At 52.0% G+C, this 27,739-nt stretch overlaps 1 protein-coding gene and 1 non-coding gene across 2 annotated transcripts in view; both read right to left on the reverse strand.

Moving 5' to 3' along the window:
• Positions 1-27,739, reverse strand: part of SLIT3 (slit guidance ligand 3) — a 717,795-nt gene that overhangs the window by 93,881 nt on the left and 596,175 nt on the right. Inside the window, exons 13-18 of the mRNA XM_070357383.1 lie at positions 24,013-24,156; positions 22,434-22,597; positions 10,892-11,042; positions 9,625-9,699; positions 2,192-2,335; positions 1,180-1,323 (exon numbers count right to left, since the gene is read on the reverse strand). Coding sequence (XP_070213484.1) covers positions 1,180-1,323; positions 2,192-2,335; positions 9,625-9,699; positions 10,892-11,042; positions 22,434-22,597; positions 24,013-24,156 — 822 coding nt within the window. The remainder of the gene's footprint in view (positions 1-1,179; positions 1,324-2,191; positions 2,336-9,624; positions 9,700-10,891; positions 11,043-22,433; positions 22,598-24,012; positions 24,157-27,739) is intronic.
• Positions 12,604-12,676, reverse strand: TRNAW-CCA (transfer RNA tryptophan (anticodon CCA)). The gene has a single exon. It is a non-coding gene; the product is annotated as a tRNA-Trp (tRNA).

The following is a 27,739-nucleotide window of genomic DNA, read 5'->3' on the forward strand; positions in this document are numbered from 1 at the left end:
GCTTTGCAGGCAGTGGGTGCAGCCGTGCAGAGTTCTCAGGGGGGAGTGGCCTGGGGCATGCACATAACAGGAAGGCTGATGGGGCTGAGGGACTCGATGCAGTGGGGCCTTTAGCACATTCTGGAACTTTGGCTTTTATTCCCAGCGAGGTCAGTGTCTGGGATCATGAACATGGGCAGCAGCTACAGGAGATGCAGAAATAGCTTTCGCTTCTGTCTACCAAAGGGTCTTTGGAGAAAAGAAGAGAGGGATAAAAAAGCGAGCAACTAAGGGTAACAGAGCCACACGGAAATATGATGGACAGCCATAAAAGCTGACACACGCTGAGCACTTTCCCTATCTCAGGCCCCTGCTGTGCACTTTGCAAAGATTCAGGCCTCAAAACAATCCCATGAGGATTATGAGAAGTGACGGCAAAAGCACAGAGAGGTGAAGTAACTTTTCCAAGGTCACACATCTAACACGAGGTACAGCTAGGATTTGAAGCCAGAAAACTTGGCTCTAGAGCCCAAAGTTTTCACCATTATTCTAGGCAGCCTCCCTTAGCAATGCAGTGAATTTTGTGGGCAGGAACACTCGTCCAGAGAGCTAGACTCTAACTGGTTCTGATATACATTTAAGCAGTCAGTGACATTGCTTAAAAAAATCCCCACTGGCCTGCTTAAAACCTTTGCTGGATTCCTAACATGCTCTGGTTAGAAACCGAACGGCCCACGGCTGTCCTGCAGCCTGGCCCTGGCCCCCCCTCCAGCCTTGCCCGCTGTGTGTGACCACGTTAGGCACTGCTCGTCCTGCATCTCTGCCCTGCTTTAACCCAGGGCCTTTGCACATGCTCTTCCCAGTGAAGGAATGCACTTTCCACTTTCTTGAACAAGCTAATTCGCCCTCACCTTCCAGAACATAGCTCCAGTGTTCCTTGACAAGGCCCATGTTAGGTTTTCATATCACTGTGGGCCTCTATTCTGTGGCAGCTCGCTATGCTCTGAGCTCCAGGAAGCGGGGCCCACGTCTGTGCCTCCTTAGCATTTAATGGTGCCTGGCACATGGAGGGAGCCTGATACATGTTTAAGTTGACAGATGGAGAGATGACTTTGGGTCAAAGACAGTCAGGCGCTGAGAGGGCAGAGGGCTGCCGGAGAGGTACCCAGAGTGAGTGTGCGGTGGGTCCAGGGGACTTACATGGTAGACAGAGAGACAAGCGTGGTGAAGGCTCCAGGGGTGATGGTGGTGATCCGATTGTCATAGAGAGAGAGCAGCCTCACTGAGCTCAGGCCAGCAAAGGTGTCATTGCTCACACAGCTGATCAGGTTACTTCTCAGCATCCTGCAGGGAGAGGGGTGCAGGGAGCAAGCACAGGTGTCATCTCTTCCCTCCCATCCTTTCCGTGTGTGTGTGTCTGTGAGTGTAGGGTGCCCCTTTCTCCTGCCCCACGGGTGTGTGTGTGAGTGTGGGGTGCTCTTTTTGCCAACTCCATGCTCAGACCTGTCACGATGCTGAGGTCTGCCATGGCTGGACCTGGGGCTGCCTGTAAATGTGTGCGCACATTCTTGGCTGCGGATGCTTTACTTATAGTAGAAGCAGGTGTCACGTGTGTATACGTATACACATGCGTATTGTATGGTGGTTAGTGTATGTGTGGATATTTTGGGGAGGGGCGGAGAATCAAGACGTGGCTCTGGACATCAGTTTGTGTGCTGATACACACATGCCTGTTTGTGTATGTGTTTATCTGCGTGTTGCATGTATGTCTCTATGTCATTTTATGTACGTGTGTCACGCCTATGTTTGTGTAAATGTGTGCCTGTTTCGGGTATGAATCTGCATATGAGGCAAGTGTGTGTGTGTGTTGGGGGTGCGTGCTAAGTTCTTTCCCGTTCAGGGCTGGGAAATGCCTGACATCTCTCTGGCGAAAGGAAGCAAAGGATTCTGCCGCCCAGGCCGGCCCCACCCGCCCCCGCCAGGCCAGCCCTCACTGGCCCCTCCCTGCCTCCCCAGCCCCCCTCCGTGGGCCCAGGCCTCCTGCCCCCCAGCCCCCTCCGGCCTGGGCCCAGGGCCCTGCCCCCAGCCCTCCCTCCGGCCGTGGCCCAGGCCCCTCCCTGCCTCCCCAGCCCCTCCCTCCGGCCGTGGCCCAGGCCCCTCCCTGCCTCCCCAGCCCCTCCCTCCGGCTGTGGCCCAGGCCCCAGGGACTCACAAGGTCTTGAGGCCGCTGAGGCCGCGGAACGCGCGCCCGTGCGCCGTCTCCAGCTGGTTCCCCGTCAGCACCAGCTCCTGCACGCTGGCCGCGCCATCAAAAGCGCCCTCTTTCACCTCCTTGATTCTGTTGTTACTCAAGTTTCTGGAGGGAGGGACAGGATGGGTCAGGACTCAGGGCGGGGACGCCAGTTCTGCAGCCACGTGGTGACTGTGGGGAGCCCCCAGGACTGAGGACTGCCTCGGGGAGGCTCCATCTTGGGCTTTCTGACCTTCAGTCTTCAGCACCCGTGCCCCAGGAAGCAGGGAGCCCAGACCCACATGGGGTGGGTGGGGAGGTTACCTTCGTGGAACAGACTGTGTAGTGTTTGAAGTCTTTCAGTACAATTCTCCTTTCTGTGCCCTGCGGACTGGCAGATTTAAAATGGTTCTCAAACTTATTTTCCCTCTTTAAAAGATCCTCTCACTAAGTAGTGATGCTCAAGAGGAGAGCAGGAGAAAAATTCCAAACGTGCCTACTCTCTATGGGGGTGAGGCATTTGTAGAACCTTCCGCTCTTCATCATGTGAGATTCCCGATATAAACGGACCCTTTCTAGTTACTACTTCTTGCGCACTTATTATGTACTAGGCACCATGCGAGGGCTTTGGCCAACAGAATCACATCAGATCCTCAAAACAACAGCCATCAGATGGATATTATTTTTATCATTGTCTTGTTTTATGGATGAGGTGACTGAGATTCAGAGAGGTTAGGTACCTTGCTCACAGTCACACAGCTGAGAGCGCTGGGATTGAAGCCCAGGGTTTTAAGCACATAGAAAAGCCTCCAGTGAACTGCTTTTCCTAACTGGATATTCCTTTGGAGATGTGGGTGCCCACCCCTTCTATCAGGGCTCTGAAGGATTCAGGGTTTGGGACGCCGTGTTTTCCTAACTGGGCTCAGTCCTATTAAACCACTTCCGATTCCACTTTGGAGCTCAGACAGCAGGCTCTTCCCTGCCAGGGCCAACACCACATGGCAGGCTGTATGGGAGAGCTGAGTGGCAGGCAGGTGCCGTAGAGCTGTAGGTGCTGTGAGGGGCAGGGGGTCCCCACAGACCACTCAAATGCTCAGGCCTGAACAGCAGCCCTGGCTGGCTGCCTGGAATGGAAAGGGATGGGTTTAAAGGAGCCAAATGAAGAATCCAGCCTCCTCCGCAAACAGCCTGGGGGACCTTATTCTATGACCGGGAGCCTCGTAGGTGGACGTGGAGTTGCTGACTGGCTGAGTGCCTTGAGCTTATTAGAACCAAGGGCTCATGAGAGAGACAGCTGGCCCACTGTCTTGCTGGACGCACTGAGGCCCAGGGCAGGGAGGGCACTGCTCCTGGGCCCAGAGCACCGAAGGGTAGATAGCACTCCATGCGTCCCTGGTACTACTGCTCCTCTCAAGAGCCCTCCTCGCGGAGCCTGGGGCGGACTCACGGCCCCCCACCCTATAGGGATGTGTGAGTGCAAGCTAAGTCGCTCTGTTGTGTCCGACTCTTTTCGACACTATGGACCGTGGCCGGCCTCTGCCCATGGGATTCTTCAGACAAGGATACAGCAGTGGGTAGCCATGCCTCCTCCAGGGAATCTTCCCGACCCAGGGGTTGAACCCGCATCTCTTTTGTCTCCTGCACTGGCAGGCGGGGTCTTTACCACAGACCACCTGGGAAGTCCCATGGGGATGGTTCAGGGCAACTGAATTTCACCTGGGCACCCCGGGGCTCAGTGCAGGCTGCTTGCCCCCTTCGCACGTAGGCCCTGGGTTTGCCAGGGGTGGCAGTGCCCACAGCCATGCGCAGGCGTCAAGGAAACAGTTCCCACCATGGCAGCATCTGCTTCCTCCGTGCTCCCAGTCAAGGCCTTCCTCACTTCCCCTCTTCCATCCTGCTGAGAAAACAGGTTCCAGTGCGCCTCTAACCCCTCCCCCAAGATCTGAGCCAGCTGGGAGATTCTCAGACTAGATTTTTGCTCCCTGCCTGACTCTTCTGAAACTCAGCTGGATTCCTTATAAATCCTGGCAGTCTTGGTCCACAGGAACACGGAAGTGAAAGTCACACACAGGGGAGACTTCAAATTACCCCCAAATTTGACATGGGAGGAGAGAGAAAGGCTCTCCCAGCAGCTATAACTCATCCAAATGCTGGAGCTTCTCCTCCAGCTCGAGAGAGTTAGGTTTCTTGGGGAACTGAAGCAGACGGGGCGGGCAGTGGAGATGAATTTGGGCAGCTAGCAAGCGGGAGGTTCCTGCTTCCTGACGTTTGTTTCTTTAAATGAGCAGAATTAATATCACGCTACTGTAAGGTTTGCGAATTGGATTTCCTCAGGTTGGGAGAATGGAAAACATAAGGGCAAAAAAGGAGGATAGAATTTTCCAAAAGACCTGGATGCTGCCCTCTCTCCATCCAGGCAGCTTGGGCTGAGGGACAGAGACAGAGCAACGCAGGGCAAGTGCCGCAGTCAGCCAGTGCCTCAGGGCTTTGTAAGAGCTCCATCTTCCCTGGTGGCCCAGACAGTAAAGAGTCTACCCCCAAGGTGGGAGACCGAGATTCGATCCCTGGGTCAGGAAGGTCCCCTGGAGAAGGACATGGCTACCCACTACAACATTCTTGCCTGGGAAATACCATGGACAGAGGAGCCTGGCGGGTTACAGTCCATAGGGTCGTAAACCCTGTTGTAAAGTCCAGTCCTCCGTGGAAAAGCAGTAGGGAGAGTGCTACGTGGATTTTTCTGGAAGCTGAGTATGCCGGGTCATGATTGAGCAGTACATTGGCACTGTGCTGGGTTGGTGAGGTCCTGTCCACCTCCTTAGGGATGTCTCCCTTCTCCTGATGTGGAAATTCTACTTCAAGCTGGGGTTACAAGCTCAAATGTCCCAGGGCCCAGGCAAGTGATGTAAAGTTAGAAACAAGCCCTGTGGGGACAGCGATGATCAAGAAAGCATGTGCCCCAGCTAAGGGGGCAGCCACTCCTCAACTCAGCTCAACTGGAGCCATTTGGGAACATGGGCTGTTTTGCCAGATCTTCTGGTTTCCCAAAGGATGCTAGAAATCCACATTTATTTTTCTGTGGAAACTCTTGATTTTTAAAAGAGGGTGTGCATATATGCTAAGTCACTTCAGTTGTGTCCAACTCTTTGCGACCCTATGGACAGTAGCCTGCCAACCTCCTCTGTCCATGTGATTCTCCAGGCAAGAATACTGGAGTGGGTAGCCACGTCCTCCTCCAGGGGATCTTCCCAATCCAGGGATTGAACCCATGTCTCTAGCATCTCCTGCACTGTCAGGCATGATCTTTACCACCAGCACCACCTGGGAAGCCTAGCAATTACTTCTTATTAAAAACACAATCAGCACCACCAAGTCCACCCATGGGGAACTGATTTTGGCTAGAGGGGTGCTGGTTTCAGTCTCTGCTTGAGATGTCCCTTCAGTGTAAGAACTGACCTGAAATTCAGTGTAAGAACTGACCTGAAATTCATCTGAGAGAAGCCGTGACCCTGCTCGGAAGGGGAGGTCACTTGAAAAGCTTCTTTGAGTTTCCACAGTCCTGATAACCCTTGTGGGGAACAGCTCACAGCTTTTCTTTGCATCCCTTAGCACAAGTGATCCTTATGAAATCTCATTTTCCCCACAAGATAGGAGAGGACACGGAGGTTCAGAATAGTTTGGAAAGGCACAGCAGAGTCCAAAGTCCTGGCTCTGTGTCGATGGTCCTTTGCCCTCATGCCCTGTCAGGATGCTCCCGTCCAGACCGTAACCTGAGGGCACTGGTCCCACAGACCTTGGGGAAGCCAAGCAGACTCAGTCACAGACACAGCTGGCTGCAGCCACTCTGATGGGCAGAATTCTAGCTGACCCATAGCCTCATCGGGGTGTAGGGGTGATGATGGGTCCCAGCAAATGAGGTCTGTTTACTTAAAAAGAGCTGCCATCAGGACTTGCCTGGTGATCCAGTGGTTAAGACTCCACACTCTTAATGCAAGGGGCCTGGGTTTGATTCCTCATCAGGGAACTAGATTCTATATGCTGCAACTAGGAGTTCTCAGGCCTCAACTAAAGATCCTACTATTACTACTACTACTAAGTCGCTTCAGTCGTATCCGACTCTATGCGACCCCACAGACGGCAGGCAGCCCACCAGACTCCCCTGTCCCTGGGATTCTCCAGGCAAGAACACTGGAGTGGGTTCTCATTTCCTTCTCCAATGCATGAAAGTGAAAAGTGAAAGTGAAGTTGCTCAGTCGTGTCCAACTCTTCGCGACCCCATGGACTGCAGCCCACCAGGCTCCTCTGTCCATGGGATTTTCCAGGCAGGAGTACTGGAGTGGGGTGCATTGCCTTCTCCAGAAGCTCCTACAGGCCTCGACTAAAAGGCCCCATGCACCACAACTAAGATCCAAAGAAAAGGAAAGAAAATACCCATCACATAAGCTTTGTTCAGCAAGACTTCTATGCTATTGGTTATGAGTGCAATAAATAAATAAAGTAAAATAAGGGTCACCATCAGGTTATATGAAATAAGCGGTTGCAGCTGGTAGTCTTTGGGGCCAGATCTGCCCGACTGGGACATTCGCTTGGTTGGCTGGCACTTACACGTACATGGATTTAGGCCCACACGCATGCACACACGGGCGTTTCCTGCCTTGAGACAGTGCTCGCGTACATGGAGTTAGGCCCACACGCATGAACACACGGGCATTTCCTGCCTTGAGACAGTGCTCGCGTACATGGAGTTAGGCCCACACGCATGCGCACACGGGCATTTCCTGCCTTGAGACAGTGCTCGCAATCCCAGCTGACCTGCACTGTTACCACTCTTGGCTCCCGGCTTGATTTGTAAACTTGGACAAGTTTCTTTCTGTGTTTCAGCTTCCTCGTTTGGGAAATGAAGCAATCTCAAAGCTGTTGTGTTTCTCCCATGAGGGGTAAACACATGAATATCAGTACAGTTTGGCACAGAGTACAGTGATTGGTAACTGCGATCGGCCATTATTATCATTGTTGCCTTGCACCCACCGCCTTTTCACAGGGGGTCTTAAGTACTCGAGTTTGCAACGCCTGTTTTAACCATGTGCTCCAGGTCACTCAACCCAGATGTCCTCTTTCTGTCTCCCAGCACCTTCTCACCACAGTCCCATGGACAGAGGACATGTCTTTCCCCTTATCTTTTACACTTCTTTTTTAAAAATTAGTTTTTATTGGAGTATAGTTGCTTTACAACGTTATGTTCATTTCTGCTGTACAGCAAAGTGAATCAGCTCAACGTATATATATATCCCCTCTTTTTTTGCATTTAGGTCACCACAGAATACTGAGAAGAGTTCTTTGTGCTATACAGCAGGTTCTCATTAGTTAACTATTTTATACATAGCAGCCTCACACTTCTGATCCTCATCATAACTTACAAGGAAACTGGATTTATTTCTATTATGTAAATAAATACATTAAAGTACAGAAAGGCTAAGGGTATTCCTGGAGTGACATAGCAGGGGAGGGGCAGTTGAACTCAGAACAAATGCAGGTCTGCCTGCTCTTCCCCTACACCTGGATTTCTGGCTGTTCTCAGGAAGGGAATATTTGGCAGCCCCAACCCTCCTCCCAGCATGGGAAATGCCAGGATGAGCTGTGTGCCACCTGTCTCCTCTGATGAGAGCTCGGCTCACATGAAGCCACAGTCCCCACCCCTCCCTTTTGCTGCTTGGACACTGAGGCTGTGCCGTGTCTTGTGGTACGTAAACTCTTTGTTGCAGTATGTGGGATCTAGTTCTGCGAGCAGGGATCGAACCTGGGTCCCCAGTATTGGGAGCACGCAGTCTTAGCCACAAGACGAGCAGGAAGTTTGGGGTTGAATTTGAAAGGACATGTCCTGGCAAGCGATGGGTGATGTCTGTGCTGCGTTCCTGAAGCTAGAGGCGGGCCTGACCACCCGGACAGCCACGGTCCTCCCCAGGACCCGCGTGAGCCCTCCCTCCTCTGCCCCTTCAGCTCCTGTGCTCGCCACTGCTCCCAGTCAGAGGGCGGTCCTGAAGCCATGTGGTGCAACTGCAGGCAGGGAGGGAGGGACAGAGCCTGACCGGCTCTGATGGGACTCAGATGCTGCGCAGGGCAGGAAAAGGCTCTTTCCTTCTTCCTGAAGGGGACTGATGTGATGGGTGGAGAGCAACGTAAAATAAGGGTTACAATTAGTTCTCATTATTCATTGTGCTTCAGTTCTACAAAGTCACTAGGCAACATGAATTAGTGAATGCTAAACCATCGCTTCTAGGGGAAATTGAGGGTTAGGTCCCTGTGAGCCCCTGGTCATGATATTTTTGTTAGTCAATCAATACATAACCTTGCTTGATGCGTGTTTCTGTTTAAAGACTATTGTTGATTTGTTTACACTGTACTCACAACCAATAGTACTATAAGTCTCGCCTGAACAAAGCTTATGTAACAAGTATTTTCTCCGTAAAGCACACAGCCCTTCTGGACTATGCTTTAGGTCCATTTTAAACAGTGAAATCACCTACAAAAGCACAAATATGCAAAAAAATGTGGCACGAAATACATTGTGGATTGGACACTTGTTTACAGTCTGGGAGCTGAAACAAGAACTCAGAGCGTGGCCTTGTTCTGTTTCAGCTGAGGGCATGCATGTAGGTGACTCAAATTTTTTGCTGCTCTGTGTTTAGGAAGACCATGAAAACACCTGAGTATGGATTTTGAGATTACAAATAAATGTTAGCAAATACAGGGTCTGTGAATAATGAGGCTATGACCGTATTTCTTTTCTTCCAGAGGCAGACCCAAACTCGGGCTGGGAGATGTGGAGGATGTGGTGCAGGTGGGGAGCAGGGTCAAGGAGAAGGGAATTAGATGGTGAAGGGGTCCCTGTCCATGCCGGCACGTCTACTGGGGTACCTGGGGAAGGGAAGGCGGGGGGAGTGCGTCCAGCTGTGTACCAGTGTGATTACAGATGGAGGAGGTGAGGCAGCTGGTGTTTCTGCTCCAATGGGTCACACCCACATGGAGGCCTTTAGAGTCTATCTAAAAGCAGACCTTCCAACTGTCATCTCATAAAAATTACTACAGCCCATGGGGTTGCAAAGAGTCAGACATGACAGCGACTAACACATGCAGCCTAGGTCCCCTTATCTCACTGCTGGTGCTCAGTAGAGTGCCTCCCACCAGCCCTTGGGCGTAGAGGATGAGTGTGGAGTAGGGGGCAGGGATGAGCAGAGGGGAGAGGGGCTGAGGCTCAGGGCTTGTGGAGAACGCATGCTCTGGCTCTGCATGGCCCTGTCTCAGTGTCCTGCTTCCTGGGTGTGACAGGGGAAACTGAGATGGGCCAGAGCAGAGGGAGATGAAGGCACCGCTGCCCCGATGCTCTGCTCCAGTCTACCAAGGTCCTGAGGCTGACTTACATTTTCCGCAGGTTGGGCAACTTCTTGAAGATGCCAGTGGCCTCAAGAACAGATATCTCATTGTCGTTTAGTCGCCTGTGTGGAAAGCAAGCGAATGAGGGGGTGAGTGAGCTGTGGAAGGGACACCTCCCCCACCGGCCCCCCATCCTCCCAGGCCTTCAGCTGAGCTGACGCCCAGACCTCACTCAGCCCAGGTCCATAGCACCGCAGAAACCGTCTGTGTGACTCCTTAGCACAGGGCACCCAGCAGTGAGAGGAGGGGTGTGCGAAGGGCGGGAAGGGAGGCCAGGCTCCTCTGAGTGGAGGAGCCCCTGTGATAGGGCCTGTGCAACTTGCTGAACACTCAGCACTTGAACAATCAAGGGCCAGAGATTTGCCTTCATTTTGTAGGGATACCAATGGCCACTTAAACTTCCTGGGAGGGCTCCCCAGATTCTTCCAACTCTGCAAGCCACTCAGCGCTTTCCAGACCACGTCCCTCTGCTAAGGGCAGCTCAGGGACTCCACGCTGAATGTTCATACAAACCCAGGGAGAGCAGGAGACAAAGAAAGGCCCTACTGTGATTTGTAAAGTCAAAGAACATAATAACAACAACAACCATTTACACAGGGCTTACTCCATGCGCACATTCAAGATGAAGCCTGTGCTCATCTCCTCTCACCTCATCTTTCTCACCCCTGTGGGAGGGAGGTATCATCACCTCCATTTTACAGCTCAGGATCTGGCACTCAGATCTAAGAAGCAACTTGCGCAATCTCAGGAGAACTGGAAAAGGCAGGAGTCAGGCCCAGGTGTGTCAGCCCCCACCGCTGCACCCTCGTCACCCCGCGCTGGAATTTTGAGCTCTCTCACTTCTGGGTAAACGCCTCTTTATTAGCAGAGATAGCTGGAGGCTCAGATACACCTGATGGTTCTTGCTGTTTTCTCACTTCAGGTCGTATCCATCTTTCTGGTTATGTTGTAAGCATCCTAAGGGCCAGGAAGGGTGATCTGCCTTATTCATGTGGAAATGGGTGGGCCTGGCAGTGCCTGGCTCCCAGCGAGTGTTCAGAGAATCTTTGTAGAATGAATGAACGGTTTTTATTTGCAAGTAAACAGTCCCCAGTGGAGGCGTGAGGGTCTGCACTCAGATGGGAAGTAGCAGACAGCAAGGAGCACCCGGGTGACTGAGCTGAGGGGGTCGCCTCTAGAAGCCCACCCCTGCCCTGGCTGGCTCAGGGAGATGGGTGTGGGGACGTGCGGGGGTCCTGCCCCCGTAGCACTCACAGGTCGGTGACGTATTCGGGGAGGTGGCTGGGGATGCGGGCCAGCTTCTGGTTGGAGCAGTCCACGATGGTGCCCTCGCAGCGGCACCTGTCCGGGCACACGAGGTCCATGAAGCACTCGCTGCTGAACCTGCTGCGGTAATCCTCCGAGCCTGGGGGGCCAAAGAGGGGCGTCAGCATCACCAGCCCGGGCCGGGGCAGGGCTGTGGGGACGGGGGACATGGATGGGGGTGGGTTGTCCAGGGCCAGAGGCAGCGCTGCCCTCAGGTTATGGGCGCCCGGCCGTGCCTCCCGCCCCTCAGCCTCCAGGCTGCTTGCTTCCCTTTGGTCTTTGTGATTCAACACTTTCAGGTCTAACAGCACAAGCTCTATGAGTTCTTAAGCTTCCGTGGGTCACACAGACCTTTTTCCACATCGGGAATTTGGTGTACAATTTAGGGGTGTCTTAGTCCGTGATGCCCACCATCTATGGACCCTCTAAATACATTCTGAAGACATTTTGAAGGGGTTTTGATGAAAGCTATACCAAGGGTGGGAATGAGGTCAGGGAAGCGGGTAACAGACTCAGCTGTCTTCAGGGACAAAGCAGGGACTGAACGATAAAGGGGCCCAGCACACGGCAATCAATACCACTGACACGCGATTTTATTATTGGGAAGTAATCATGAGAGTCGGGGTACTGGGGAATTGATGCCTGCTGCCCTAATGCTTGGGAATTTGGCTCAGGGTTGCCTGACAATTCTTTAAAAAAAATACTGGTAATGAATTCATACTTAAAACACTGTGAAATCAAGCACAACTCTTGTGAGGGTTAAATGTACCTGCTGCCTTTGAAAGGAAGCTCTGTTTAACTACAGTCAAAAGCCACTTACAATAAGCTAAAAGTAGTTGGAGCTAAGATTAATGTTTGGAATTGAGTTTTTCTTGAGGTTGCACAGCGATGGTAACAGGGCCAGTGATGCACTGTCTTGAGACATGCCCTTAGGAGCTGCTTTAATGATCAGAAATGATCCCCTGGCACCTGGGCGAACCTCTGTAAGACCACAAATCTTGCCTGAGATAAAAGGGAAGTTCTGATTCTCCTATCAGACATGAGCCAGCTGATTGGGGTTGAGTCTCTTATTTTCACCTTCAACATATCATCAGCACAATGACAGGCACAAGAGCTTGGCTCACATTTGTCCAGTGCATAAATGGGGTGTCGGCACATAAACTGTCCACAGTGCTTCAGGGAATGGGAATGTCACTTATTTGGCTAGCTGAGGTGGGCCTTCGCCAACTTACGTATATTAGTAGTAGAATGGGGCACCTGCAGTACAGAGATTTGGGCAGTAGAGGGCGCAGGTTTGCCCAGACTTCGCTACTTAAACCTCAATCTCTCTGCCTGTAAAATGGGAATTATATAGTTGCCCCTATCTCACAGGGGTTGTCATGAAGATTCAAGGAAGATCAAGATGGTGGAGAGCTTCTGGGAAAGGGTCAAAAGGGTCCAGAGTTCTACAGATGTTTGTGATTCTGTTTCTTTTTTCCCCTAGGACGTAGTGGAGCATGTGACATGTCGGAGGCCATTACCATCAGCATGTGAAGTGAAGTCGCTCAGTCGTGTCCGACTCTCTGCGACCCCGTGGACTGTAGCCTGCCAGGCTCCCCTGTCCACGGGATTCTCCAGGAAAGAATACTGGAGTGGGTTACCATTTCCTTCTCCAGGGGATCTTCCCGACCCAGGGATCGAACCCTGGGTCTCCTGCATTGGAGGCAGACGCTTTAACCTCTGAGCCACCAGGGAAGCCCAATCAGCATAGCGAGTGATAATAGCTGACACGTATGGAGCATGAATCACGAGCCGGGCACTATTCTGGGCACTTCAAACAGATGACTCCATTAAATCCGTCCCACACTCTGGGACTATTACAACTCCATGTTACAGATGAGGACACTGAGGGCTGCAGGTCATTCAGGACGTGGCAGAGAAACAAACCCAGGCAGACTGCCGCCAGGGTCTGTGTGACTAATACCATGCTTACTGCAGATCTGCTTTTGGACAAACCTTAACCTCAGTCCTGCGAATGGTAATACGGTCAAGTGGAGGTGAACTGAATGGCATTTTCTGCCAGCGGGCTTTGGGGAGACAGGAGGAAGGAAATGTCTCCACTGACTGCTTTATTTTTCACTCCTCAAATTTTCTGCCCATGGTAATGCCTGATTAGGGAGAGACTGGGGAGGGGGGTGGTCTCTGATTCTGAAGGGACATCATCTACCTAAAACAGAAGGTCAAGGCTTGGACCTATTTCCTTTCCCTCTCCGCTCCTTCCCCATCCACCTCCTTCACCCCATTTCATCCCAGGCTTGTATAAGCAAAATTCATGCAGGTATCCCCGGTTATTTGGATGGCTTCCTGGTCCAATGTATTATGCAAATCTCTTGCCCTTGGCTTGCCAGCAGCCATCCCACTGAATAACTCTGACCTGGGCCATTTTCTCCCAGACACATCAGTGTGCTGAGTCTTGGGTAAATCGCATCGTGCAGACCCTGCCGAATGACAGCGCTCTCTTATTCCCTGACAGGGGTTCCCCACAGTCGTAAAGAAGCTTTTCGTGTATTTTTCCTTGAGAGGGTGTCTACAGTGGGATCCTTGCAAATGGAGGAGCCCTGTATGATCAAAGCCAGAAAGACAGGAGGGAGGACAGTTTGCTCGCCAACACAATGAGCCTGAAGATGTGCACGGCTGGGCCGCAGCCAGGGACAGCCACTGATTAAATGCGTTTTCGTTTTAATCAAGGTGAGAGCATGTGTGGTTAGCGGGAATCGCTCTCTGTAGTATACTTAGACTACAACTGGCCGACCTCTGCAATGGAGCCGCCGACCCATTTTAATGAAATGATTTTGCAATTAGATTCGATAGACTAATATGTTCTTCCCAACATTTTTTCCCCTGCTGTTTTTGTTATTGCCCTGGTTTATAATAACGAGGGGGTCGGAGTGTGATATTTTCTATGAGCGGGAGCCAGAAATGTTAATAACGGTGTACGCCCGAGACCGAAAGGGTGCGTGCCCCAGCCAGGGCCAGCCTGAAATGCCACCTCCATCACTTCATATTTCATTACCCAAATTACCCAGGGTTTCTCAGAGCCATTTGTTATGCCTAATGTTCATAACTACCCAAAAGTATTTTTAACTTTTCTAGAGCTTTAAAAGTCAATTTCAATCTCCATGCATATTCGTCACTGACAGAAATACTTAGTAGGAGAGGAGTAACTTAAATAGGCTGTCATTTCTTCTCTTTGGGAGAGTTCAGAGAGGAGAGATCTCAGAGGATTTGAAGAAGGGCCATAAAACTAGACCCTGGCTGAAACGGGCTCTTGGGGGAACTGACATCAACTGGCATTTCACCAGCTTCTGCCCCCGGAGCCCTCCTCCCCCTTGGCAGGCAGTTCAGAACGACGACACTTGGAACATGAGCACAGAGAAACTCTAAGAGACCAGGGGAGTGGAATGCACAGCAATGTGACTTTATTATGAACCCCTGCCCTGCCGCCACTTCCCAGGAGAGAATGTGTGCCACGCTGGCATGGTTTGGGCCTGGGGCAGGTGAGGAGCCAGAGCTCCCACTCTTTGGACGGACTCAGCTCTGAGGCTGGCGCTGGGCCCAGGGTGGCTGCTGTCACGAACAGTCTGCATTCCGCACCATCCTCTGGGCAATGAGTTTGTTGAACAGAAGTCATGGATGCACCATTATCAGAGGACCAAGGAAAGGCCAACGCACAGAACTATCCTCTTCTAGCTCCCTAAGGTGGGTGGGATGAAAGAAGGAAAGGAGCAGAAAGAGGAACTAGGGGGAGCAGGAGGCTTGCTGGGGCTCTTCGGCTTGAAAGGACAAGCAGAGGTCAGAGGTAATGAATGGAATCAAGAGAACATTGCTAGGCATACAGTTATCCACTCATGGGCAGAGGCTGGGGGACCAGATATCAGTTGCCTGGTCACCAGGAAACACCAACTGTTCACCAGGAACTTGGAGACTGGTTGGGCAGACAGCTGTCCTAGTGAGCTCTGCCCCTCAGAGTCAGACATGAGTCAGCCATCTGCCTGGCAGCAGAGGGAAATGGCCACAGCCTGCAGCTGGGTACTTCCTGGTCATAGTCAGCTGAGGGCCAGGAAAACTCGGCATGCCCCCTCTGTTCAGAGGGAAAGGGAGTTTCTCTGGGCCCGAGGACTTGTTCTGTTCCAAATGGGTCTTGGTATGGTATTCATGCTAGAGAGGAGGAGCCGTGTAAACAGGGGTGTTTGCTCTCTTTCTTGCTCAAGCCTTTTGCGGTTAACAGAAGGAAGCTTGAAAGGGGGTGTTAAAAGATTTTTTCAATATCCTATCAAGTCAAGTCAATGTCTTTTTGATTTTGTAATTCAAGGCAAAGGGCCTTGTTCATAGCTGGGAAGTCTGAGGATTACAGCTGTAAACAGCATTCATGTTGGAATCTGATGACCCTGGGCAAGTGAGTTGACCTCTCTGTGCCTCAATATAAAAAAAAAAACTGTTAGTCACTCAGTCGTATCCAACTCATGTGACCCCTGTAGCCTGCCAGGCTCCTCTGTCCATGAGATTCTCCAGGCAAGAATACTGGAGTGGGTAGCCATTCCTTTCTCTAGGGGATACTTATCTGCAAAATGGGATTTATAGGGCTGTTGTGAAGACTGAACAAGGTGATGATGTAAAATAGCTCAGCACTGGGTCTAGTGTAAGCACTCAACCCATAGTAAAGGAATCCAGATTTAAACAGGATTCTCCATGGCTCAGCAATGCTGGGCCCTGGATCTGGGGGGTAACTTGAGAGAGAGAGAAGACAGTAAGAGCCGCACATTGCCACAGGAGCCCAGAGCTCAGCTCCTGGCTCAAGCCAGAGCCGTCTCGCATGTGGGCCAGGATACAGACTGCAGGGTATGAACCAACACCACCATCTTCTGGTTATGCTGGGTCTAGGGTTTATCAAGAAATAAACAGGATGGGAGGCCCCAAGACCCCTCTCTTTATTATCAGAGGCAGGAGGGTCTACATGGTAGTCAACTAGAACCACTGAGCAGCCCAGCACTTTGGTCTCATGTTAACTGTGCTTGACAACTCAAGGAAAACAGCCTGGACCTTAGGTTGTGAGGGGACCAGGGTCAAAGTCCTCATGAGGAGCGGGGTCAGTTCCAGGAGAAGCCTCAGGCTACACCCAGTGTCTCAGACTCACGGATGTTTCATCATTCTCATGCTCACATTAATTCCTAATGCTCCTGGTAAAGATGGTGGGTGAGGGGTGGGTCACCACCAGTATGACATTGGGGTTAAACCAGTTGAGAAGATGACCTTGGTCTGGGGCTCTTCGATGAAGCAAATGGCATATGCCTTGGGTATACATTTTCCCTTCAAACGGAAGAAGAAAAGCAGTGGTCTCAGACCTAAAGACCTTCTTCCCCTTGGCTGGCACTTGGACTAGACTTGGGGAAGAGCGACTCCCTTGTGACAGAGACATGGAGGCAGATCTGGGCTCGCCCCGCCCCGGTGGGCTTCTGCAGCCCCCCTTTCAGCCCGGATCTGCTAGCTGGAGGGGGAGGGGCACTCTGTGTCCCTCTCTGAGTCCTTCGCGACTGCTCCCCGCCCCTGGACCCCCGCCCATGGTGAGGCTGGCCCGGGAGAGGTGGGTCTGGCGGAGGCGGGTGCGGTGCTCCAGAGCAGAGAAGAGGTGTCCGGCGTGGCGGGCCATGCTGCAGGAGAGCGCGGTGCTTTCCGCGGTGCTTGACAGAACCATGTTCCGTTTCCATCGTTCCACCACATGGTTAGATCAAGCACAAAGGAAAGCCCCGCGGCGACTGGTCAGAGTCAAGGTCAGGAAGCAGCGTCAGAGAGAGGACAGGAGCGCTCAGAGGAAGCAGCGTGGAGCAGCGGAAGGCAGAGCAGGCCCCCACCGAGGGTGATTAGTACCGGGGGCGGGATTCCGCAGGAACACGTCCAGAGACCGGGAGCTGCTGCCCTCTCGCCCCGCCCACAGGGGAGACAGGAGGAAGGGAGGAGAACCGACGGGAGGCCACTGGACACTCCTAACTCCGGAGTTTCCGGGCAGGACACATCCTTCCCAAGGGAACTAAGACCGCACACATCTGTGATCACGTCACAGGCCTGAACTGAGACTCTGCACCCCACTCAATCATCTTCTCTGTTCTCTGCTGCCGCGGCCCGCCCCTTGGCCGGGTGCCTCTGTAACCTGTTCCCCTGGCACCTTCAGTAAAGACACAGGCCATGCTTCCCAGTGGTCCGGCAGAGCTGCGATGCTCTTCTTTAGTACAAGTCCCTCTGCCGTCTCCTCAGTATCCTTCAAGGCCCCAGAAGCTCTCTGGCGTACGGACCTTCATCCCAGATCACTCGGGTGTGGCACGGAGACACGGTGTGTGTTCCCAGCAGGGGGAGTCAGGGCCAATCCGGGGCCTTGGGTCTGGGGCTGAGAAACCCACAGTCCAACCATTATGGCGGGGTGCCTCTCTCAGACGGAGAGAAGGAAAGGAAGTGCGAGGTACCAGACTCGAGGGTCCTTCCTGATTTCCTCCTTGACTGTGAATCAGGAAGTGGGTTGGAGAGACCAACAACCAATCGTTTTGTTTGCCATGGCCCAGATGAGGGTGCTCAGCCTTTATACCCTTGTCTGCACTGGATTGGGGGTGGTGTTCATGAACTCCCGCCCAAGCCACAGGGAGGAGAGGCGTGCATCCTGAAGAGACCAGAGTCAGGGCTAGGTGACTGGGACCCTCTGTGTCCTGCCCTCTGACAGGAGGGACAGGGTCACTGTTCCTCCACAGTATGATTGTAGGAAAGATGGCGGCAATATCTTGACAGCGTAGAGGTTATCTGCATTGACTGACTGGTTAGTCCAAGTCACTCTACAGCTCCGCACCTGGTTCCGCCTCTTGCTAAGCCCTCTCTGACTGGCTGGAGTTGGCCACTGTCATTTAGACTCAGCTCTGCTTTTGTCCCTCCCTCTCCCCTCCGCCAGTCAGGCAGAGCTCTGCAAACACTCTGGTCTGAGGATTTCATACTCAAGTTTGATCAGGCCCTCAGTGCCCAAGAAGGGAAAACCCATCCGTTCACGCCCCTGCCCCCAAGCCTTAAAATCTCCTTCTGCTTCTCCTCCCAGACACAGCTGGGAAGCCAGACACCCAGCCTAAGGAGGGCCTCTATGCTTTGCAACAGCAGCCCTCAGATTGGTTTGGTTTGATTCTCTTTGGTTTCCCTCAACAGAAGGAAATGGAGGGACCCAGGAGAAAAGTAATCAAGAATCTTCTCAACATTAGAAGGCCTAGGTTACAGATCTTGTCCTGAGAATGCTGTTATTTGTTTAGTTGCTCAGTCGTGTCTGACTCTTTGCGACCTGATGCACTATAGCCCGCCAGGTTCCTCTGTCCAAGGGATTTCTAAAGCAAGAATACTGGGATGGGTTGCCATTTCCTCCTCCAGGGGATCTTCCTGACCCAGGGATCGAACCCGCATCTCTACACTGGCAGGCAGATTCTCTACCGCTGCGCTATCCTGAGAGTCCTACTCTGTAATCTCAGATAAGACTTTCCGCTGCTGGCTTCAGCTCTCTAGCATGGCCTGAATGGCCCCCAGGGGCTCCAAAGCTCTGTGGTGCCCGGAGAAGTGTCCTGCTCTGTGCCATTTCTGCACAGACAAGGACACAGAGGATGCCACTCTGTACTTTTCACCAGGAGTTTCTTGCCCACTGAATCTCCACACACAAAGTGGAGGAGGCAGGTCAGAAGACAGACAGCATTTTCCAACCTCCAAATGCTCCCCTGAGGATGGGCGTGGGGTCTCAGGCAGCCAGACGGTGCCTTCTGAAGACTTAATCTGATGGTCAGATTACTGCAGCAGGCAGCACTCACCTCTAACCCGATCTTGCTGCCTCGGGCATCGGATGTGGCTGATGGAGGCAGACACAGGGCAGCTGGGAAGCCAGACGGCCCAGCCTAAGGAGGGGCTTTATGCATTGCAATAGCAGCCCTCAAATTGGCTCCTAATTACATCAGCTGTTTTTGCAATGGGGGTGCTTTTAGGGGAAAGTAAAATGCAGACTTGTTATCTGTCAAATTCAGTACATATCACCTGCCCCTCCCTTCTTTCTTCTTGAGCTTCCAGGCAACAGAGCTTCAGAGCCACGGCTGCTGCGTCCCTCAAGGCTGAGCATGTCTGGGTCCCAGTGTCTCTCAAAGCCAAGGCCTTCGGAGTTCACCAGGACCTAGCTTTCTCAGCCTCTCTTGTCTGTAGCTGTCAGGATTACCACTGCTCTTTCTCTATCTTTATAGGAATCATCTTTCTGCTTAGTATTGATGAACAAAAATATTTTAGACAAGGTGAGTCAAAAAACCCTGTCCCTTTCTCCTATTTCTTTTTTTTAATTAAAAATATTTTTTTCAGTAGTTGTGGCTCCTGGGCTTTAGAGCGCAGGCTCAGGAGTCATGGCTCCCAGGCTCAGTTTCTCCGAGACACATGGGATCTTCCTGGATCAGGGATAGAACCCATGTCTTCCGCATCAGCAGGTAGATTCTTACCCCTGAGCCACCAGGGAAGCCCTCCCTAATTGTTCCTTTTCAAAAGTCCCAATCATTCCTACCCCACATAGGAAAAGAAGCCAGGGTTCCTCACAGCGGTCCCCAAGCTTTTTGGCACCGGGGACTGGTTTCATGGAAGACAGTTTTCCCACTGACTGGGACAGGGTGGATGATTCCAGGATGATTCAAGGGCATCACATGTATTGTGCACTTTATTTCTAATCTAATGCTGCTGCTGGTCTGACAGGAGGTACAGGTCTGCGACCTGGAAGTTGGGGACCCCTGTGTCCAGTGTGAACGCAGGTAGCTGGTGGCAGAGCTAGAGTTAGAACTAAGCTCTACTGTTTCTAGGTCTGCTGGCTGATTCCTCTTTCTCCTAATTAGTTCTGTCTGTACCTCATCCCCAGTCCCAGCCTACAGTCATTCTGAGCCAATGGCTGACCCCTGGGCTGGTTCCACCCTGCTCTATGCCCCAGGGTCTTGGGGTCAATCAGGATGTTGAGATCAGGACCGGACCCCCGTGAGACTGAGGGATTGGGGTGGGTAGACCACACCCTGCCTCCTTGGCATCTTATCACCCCTCTTCTTGGGCACAACTGCTTGTCAGAGCTAATTAGCTCAGCCCTGGCTAGACATGGGTAGGAACAGAGTGGGTGGGAGGGATGAAGGGCGTAAGTCATGAGGAAGGGGCCTGGGGAAAAGATGGCTGTGCCTCAGGGCGCAGAGACAGAGAGCACACTCCCCCCGACTCGCTGAGGGCCCCAAGGAAGGACCTAAGGAAGGAGTTCAGGGCCTGGGGCTGGGGCCACAGGCTGGGGAAGGTAGTCACCGCAGCAGTGGGGCCTCCTTCCCAAAGGCCCTGCCCTGCCACGTGCTCCACGGTGTGGCGGGGCGAGCCAGCCCTGGGTTCAAGCCTGCCCCTACCGTTCGCTTGCTGTGATCATGGCCTGCCCCTTCACCTCTGAGCACTCAGCGCCTGCTGCTGCAGCAAGGGGACCGCTCTTGCTGCTTTTGAGGGAGGAGACAGATGGGCCCCTGGGCTGGACACCTGATGTTTGTCAAGCAGAGTAAAATCGAAGCTTTATTCTCACCTAGACACATCAAGGACAAAGCTAGTGGCAGAAGCTGAGCTCTGCTAAAGAAAAGAGATTAAGTGCCCAGTCCTGAGGTCAAGGAGGACTGCCCTGTCTGCACATGCACAGGAAGGTTCCTTTGGGGTCAAAAATGGAGGGGGCACCACCCCATAATTAGTGTGGATACCCATCCATAGACCTCTGTGGAGGGATCCATCTAGGCAAAAATTTGCACACACATCTTGGTCCAAGAATGAGTCCGGTGTAGAGAAAGAAACAAGATAATGAGCCAAAGGTAAACAAAGACCTGGAAAGACTGTCTGATATAAGTGATTTAAATCCTTTCTTTACTTAGCTCCTCACTCAGGACACCTGCACTCCTTTCTGGGTATGTATTTCTGTCTTGCTTCCAACTTAAATAAATAAACTGTTTCTCTGTGTGTTCTCCCATATGTTGTGCTGTCTCTAATAATAAACTTTGTACCTGTTTTGCAGTTTTTACCTCCTTGAAACAGTTTTGCTTTCAAACTGGGGTAAGAATCAGGGAACTTGGCTTCTGGATGCTAGCCCCTGGCGGACTGGCAAGTAGGTTCAATCCCTGGACAGGGAAATAAAATCCTGCTTCAAGACCCCTGTCCCTCTGAGAACAATCTCACCTGACTCCTGGAAGAAGCAAGCCCAACGAGGAGCCCTGAGCACAGTGCTCCTCAGGGGTGAGAGACTGCTCTGTAATCAACACTTATTCTGGGGAAGACAAACTGAGATCAGTGTCTCAGACTGCCACAGAGTCCTTGGGGTCCCTCCAAGCCCTCTCGAGGTATTGGCTTCTGCTGAAAAAAATAAGACAGCCCAAGTTTATCATTCTGGAGACACAGACTGAAGAATCTGACTTAGAGGATAAGAACAACAAGAAGAGGCGGAGGCTGGCCTGCTGCTCTCCTCCTGGCGACTAGGATCCATGCCGGCTTTCTCCCCAGGAAAACCCACCTACACACGGTGCTCAGGTAGGGGAAGAAGACCGGTTCTTGATGACACACAGATGGCCAGGGTTGGCTTCACCCCTCCTCACCACGTCATACTATCAACATCTCACCACTGGGAGCACAGAGCAGCTTGGTGATTTTTTTTTTTCTTCAGTAGCAAACAGCAGAAATGACAGCCATTTCTAACTGCCTGTTCATCCAGCTCGTGGGTCAAGGAGAACAAGTTCTGTCTCCAAGATGAACTGAGAACTCGCCTGCCACTCACCCCCTGCTTCATTTCCAGGTACAGCAGGGAGGAAGGTTTCTAGAGAGAGCTTGAAAACTAGAGAGCAAGGCTGTGCTTTCTTCCTGAGCAACACTCTCTGTGGTTCTCTCCAGGATCAGTAAGCACCCGTCTAGGGTGGAGGGGAGAGCAGACATGTCTGTGAAACCTACACTCTGGGTTAAGGGCTGTTCCGAAGGTGGCTTTCGAGGGCAAGAGGAAGCCCCCAGGACTGCATGTTTCCCGCAGCCTGGCCTGGGGTAGATTTAATTTCTCTATCTGCCACTTGGGGAGCATGGTTAGGAAACTAAAAGCTGAGGAAGTCAATCATATCCTCTAAGAGCACATGTGTCCAAGCTGCCTCATGGCCTCGCTTCCACCTGGCTCTGGAGATCTGTGGCTGCCTGGGTTCTGTCTCTCCAAAACCGCGCCCCTCCTCCCCCCAGTGCTTGTATTGTGTGTGTGTGTTTTATTTTAAATCCATAAGCTAATTGGTTTTCTGCAGGGCTAACTGAATTTCCCCAATTTAATTTGCAGAGATGCTCCCCAGGAGCCATTACAGCATGCGATGTCCTCCAGATTGGATTATCGGCCTCTCCGGGGCTGCTGTACTGAGTCGGAAGGTGGGGCCCAGCCCCGTAACCTGATTACCTGAGCAGCGGAACTTCTTGCTCTTGATCTGGCTGATGCGCTTGTTGGCCAGCCGGCGTGGGCTGCTGCAGCGGGCCCCGCTGGTCTCAATGGGGTTGTCCTGCAGGTAGTCAGCCAGCCACCTCAAGTGGCAGTCGCACACGAACGGGTTTTGGGCCAAGTGGCTGCGAGAGGGACAGGAGTTCATTAGGGGGGCCCTTGGGGCTCGGTTCCGCCACCGCCCCCCTGGCACAGGCGCTGACAGTACAGCTCCAGGCTCCCGCCCTCAGTGCCCCAGGAGGCCTCGGGGGGTGCCGGGGCTGCTAAGACAAGACCTCCAGACAAGACCTGGATGGGGGCCTGAGGCCTGCTGTTGGCAAAAGCCAGTCAAGGTGCAGCTGGCACCCAGTCTGGGGCATCAGCCTTCCAAACCCTCCCCACCTGGGGCAGGACCCAGGTCTCGAACCTCACCCATGACACTGCTGACGGGCATAGTAAGTTGCAGGCTTAGGGTTTATGCGGAGAGCAGACTGAATTTTGTTTTCCAAGCTCAGGAACACCCAGTGCATAAAGCAGCTGGTGTGGCATCGGGCACAGGGCGGCTGTTCCATTTACAGTAGCAGGTTTTGCTGTTATTATCCTCAGCATCATGGGGGCGTCAGCCCAGTGGGCTCACTGAGAAAACCCTCCACAGCGCCGCACAGTGCTTAGCACGCAGTTGGGCTTCAGTGTGCGACAGCTGTCCTTACTTTCTGTGGCTCCTGTCTCTGGCTCCAGGGGCAGTGAGTGCTAGATGACTCAAAAGGCCTCCAGAAACCCCCAGGATCGCGGTCAGGCCTGGCGCTGGGGCGAAGGTCTAAGCTGAGGGGTGTAGCCATCGGAAACACAGGCTGAGATCTGTCCTCAGGTGTCATCTGTCTAATGGAACTGTTTATGAACATCTGATATTCTTGCCTGGAGAATTCCGTGGGTGGAGGAGTCTGGTGGGCTGTGGTCCATAGGGTCGCAAACAGTCAGACATGACTAAAGCAACCTAGCATGCACGTATGCCATGCTTGGAAGTGAGGAACTCCTCTCAAAAGAGGGAGGTGAAATACCCCTGCATTCTGGTACGAGGTGCCTGTCCCAGAGACTTGGCTTTGTGGTGTGGACAGGGACAGGTATTAGTGGGCAGGAATGAGTTTTCAGCAGAGACAGAGCCTGCTCAGAGAGAATATAGCACCCAGAGTGGTTAAGACAGCAGGTGAACCAGCCACTTGGGCTGGATTCAAATCCTGCTGCTTAGTAGCTGTGCAACCTTGAATAAGTTACCTCACCTCTCTGTGCCTTGGTTTCCTAACAAAAATGGGGCATCATAGTAGCACCTACCTCCTAGGGTTGCTGTGAGGCTTAGTGGTTTGGATACAGGGAAGCCATCCCGTGGGGCAGCGAGCATGGCGTGAGTGCTCAGGACAGGCCCTCTAGCACTGTGACTGGTGCTCTGCTCGGGCTGCAGGCTCCGGGGCTCCTCTGGGACGTGCCCGCTCTGCCTGGGTTGTGAGTGCTCTCTGGGACCGCCGGCGGCGGCCTGGGCCTGTGCTGGCACTCCTGACATACTCACAGTGTCTGGATGGCCTGCAGAGGGGCAAAGAGCCCCTTGCTGATGGTCTGCAGCTTGTTGTCATACAGGGAGAGCAGGCTGAGGCTCTGCAGGTCCTGGAACGTGTTCACCCGCAGGCAGTTGATCTTGTTGGCATTGAGGAGGCTGCAGACAGAAGAGAGGCCACTGACTGCCTCATCCCGGTGAGGCCTGCGGAGCAGGGGCGGGGCTGCTGGCCTCCCAGAACCCTCCTGACGGCCAGGCCCCCCCACCAGAGAAAGAGGGGACCTGCGGGCCTCCGGCCGCGCGATCTCCTACCACACCCGGGCACTGGCAGCCACGCAGCACGGACGCCGTGTGGCACATCAGCCCCTTGAGCCTTCCCCTGCACCCACGCCCTTGGAGGAAGACTGGAAATCGCACCCTGCGTGTTCCACTTTCTACTGTAGAAGGCAGAGCCTCCAGGTCTCAAAAAAAAGAAAGAAAGAAAGAAATCTTTGGCACAATTGCTTGTAAGCTGTAGCTGACTAAGAGGTAATTTTGATTCAGAAAATTCCTCAGAATTCTTCTGGATCACTGATCCCATTGGGAACCTGCTGAAAGCCGTAGGTCATCCTCCCAGAAAAAATTCAGCCACAGGAAGGCATGAGTGCACACACACACGCAGTCTCAGTCTCACACACACAAACACGGAAGGAGCCCTCGCGATTCTGCAAATACGCCACGAGCTTTGGTCCAGGCCTTCTGAACATACTCTCTACCCCTTTCATCTGGAGACTCCTCCTCCTCCTCTGTATCTCAGCTCAGATGCCACCCCCTCAGACAGGCCTACCCTGACCACCTCATTTCCAGTGCAGCCCCACGACTGCCCGTCATAACCCCCGTTTACTCCCCTCACAGCCCTTCTCTCAACTTGTGATCAGAAGATATTTGCCTCCTACTCAAGACAGTACACAAATGATATATACTTTATTCTTGCCTTTATTCCTAGTACTTAGCCCAAGCATTTATTAGGAAATACACCTGGCTCCAGCTCTGACTCCAGGGGATCACACTCATCTAAGGTGACACCCATCCCCCAGGGTCAGCCTTCCTATCCACGAGGGCTGTGGCTTTAATTCTTCAGAACCCTGCCCCCACCAAAAACAAAGCTGTAAAAGAAAGCTTTCTGGCGAAAGGCTGGCCCAGCGAGAGTGAAGCCTTGAGGGTTACAGGAGTGTTTCCAGGATGTGGCTGCCAAGGCAAGCACTTTGGGTCCTAAAAACCCTTTATGATCCTAGACTGATGAGCTGTGCCCTTCAAACTCATGTGAAACTATTTCTATTTCTCACTTGCTCTTGAATGAAAGTGAGGGGCTACTAAACTAACCAGCAAAAATCTTGAATTATAAAATTTTCTCTTTTTAACACTGGCTCAGAGCTTCCCTCCCAGGGAAGGACCCGAGAGATACATCATGGCTGGCTTGCCTCTAGAGTTCCTGGTGCCAAGGTCCACAAGACTGGAGTTGGTAACGGAGGGACTGCCATGGGAGCTCAGCCATCCATGCCACCTCTCCATGGCTGCAGCTCTGTCCTCACAGGGGCCCCTGAGCATCCTGTGCGAGGTAGGCAGCTGCGCTGGTGACAAGAGGAAGCACTGCCTGTTTAATCTGGCTAATGATGGGCAGGGGTCCCAAGGGTTCACACAGGTGGCCTCCTGCCTCTAAGTGGAACAAAAAGCTCACGTTATTAGAAGACTTTTCACGTTTTCCAACGTGCTTTCCTGACATCCTGTTATTCTCACAGTCACCTGGGCAGAGGGGCAGAGCCAGCCTCACATGTTAAAGGCGAAGAAACTGAGGCTGAGAGTTGGGGGAGAGAGAGGGGAGTTGTGCAACGTCATGCATTTCCAAGGAGTATGCTGGAAGCAGTTATGGTGACTGAGGTCTCTGGAGGATTTCCTTCTTCTTTATGAGTGCTTTATCTACCCTGCCCATATGTCTATCCCTTTGCAGCATTTTCCCCCCAAGAATATCCTATGCTTTGTATATTAAATTTTACTCAAAGTCACTCCATTTGTCGGTGGCAGGAGGCGGGGGGGCATTCCAAGGAAGATGCTATGGAACAGAGAAACAGGGAGAAAAGAGAGAGAGCCCAATAGGGCTAAACCCCTATGAGTCAGGAATAGATGCTTCACACAACTATTTTTTGGTTTTCTTGTTAAAAAGAAAAATAAAGTAAATGGTAAATGATTTGTTCCAAAGCTGGATATTCAGGGCCTTTTGAGGGAAAAACTGAATGAGGTAAAGAGACCAGGTCTGAGGTGCTATCTCATGACCTAAGGACAGACCCTCTCTGCAGCATCCTGCAACATGCCACATGCAACTCTTTTCATCCAGCCCTCCCAGTGTGCTGAAGGTGGGGACAAAGCTACCCTGAGGTGTCACCTCATACCAGTCAGAATGGCCATCATTAAAAAGTCTATGAATAGTAAATGCTGGAGAGAGTGTGGAGAAGAGGGCACCTGCCTACACTGTTGGTTGGGAGCATAAATTGGTGCAGCAACTATGGGGAACAGCATGTAGGGTCCTCAAAAATCTAAAAATAGAACTACCATATGATCCAGCAATCCCACTCCTGGACATATGTCCAGACAAAACTTGAAAAGATGCATGCCCCTTAATGTTCATGAGGCATTCTTTACAACAGCCAACACATGGAAGCAACCTAAATGTGCATCAGCAGATGAATGGATAAAGAAGATGTGGAATACACATATATGTACACAGTGAAATATTACTCAGTCATAAAAAGAAGGAAGCAATGCCATTTGTAGCAAGATGGATGGACCCAACGGTGATCATACTAAGTGACGTTAGTCGGACAGAGAAAGATAAAAACATGATATTACTTACATGTGCAATCTAAAATATATACAAATGAACTTATTTACAAGACAGAAACAGACCCACAGCAGAGAGAGCAAATTCATGGTTATAAAAAGAGAAAGCGGGGTGTGGACTGATAAATTAAGAGTTTGGGAATAGCAGATACCAACTACTGTATATAAAACAGATAAACAGCAAGGTCCTACCACATAGCACAGGGAACTATATTCAATATTTTGTAACAACTTATAATGGAAAAGAATATGAAAAAGACCATATGTACATACACACATACATATGCACAGACATGTGTGACTGAATCGCTCTGCTGGACGACAGAAACAAACACAACACTGTAAACTAACTATACTTTAATTTAAAAAATCTGGATATTTCTGTCTGTCTCTCTCTGCCACACACACAGACCATAAAAGATTTTTATTTTCTCCTGGAAAAAACCCAAAACAGCTCTCCTAGTCACACTGGGTCTCCGGGAGGCGGTCACGGAGCAGCTGCTCTCTGTAGATAAGACCTGTGCTCCGTGGGCCACCATCCTCACCGTTCCCTACTGCTTGCCCCTCTCAAGGGGACTGATGCCGAAGCTGAAGCTCTGAGACTCTGGCCACGTGATGTGAAGAGCCAACTCATTGGAAAAGACCCTGATGCTGGGAAAGACTGAACGCAGAAAAAGAGGAAGGCAGAGGATGAGATGGTTACATAGCATCATGGACTCAATGGACATGAATTTGAGCAAACTCTGGGAGATAGTGGAGGACAGAGGAGTCGGGCGTGCTGCAGTCCATGGGGTCTCAAAGAGCTGGACATGACTTAGCAGCTGAACAATAACAGCAACAACAACTCAAGCTTATTCTCCCTACCTTG

The sequence above is a fragment of the Bos mutus genome, chromosome 20 (genome assembly GCF_027580195.1).
Source record: "Bos mutus isolate GX-2022 chromosome 20, NWIPB_WYAK_1.1, whole genome shotgun sequence".
NCBI lineage: Eukaryota > Metazoa > Chordata > Mammalia > Artiodactyla > Bovidae > Bos > Bos mutus.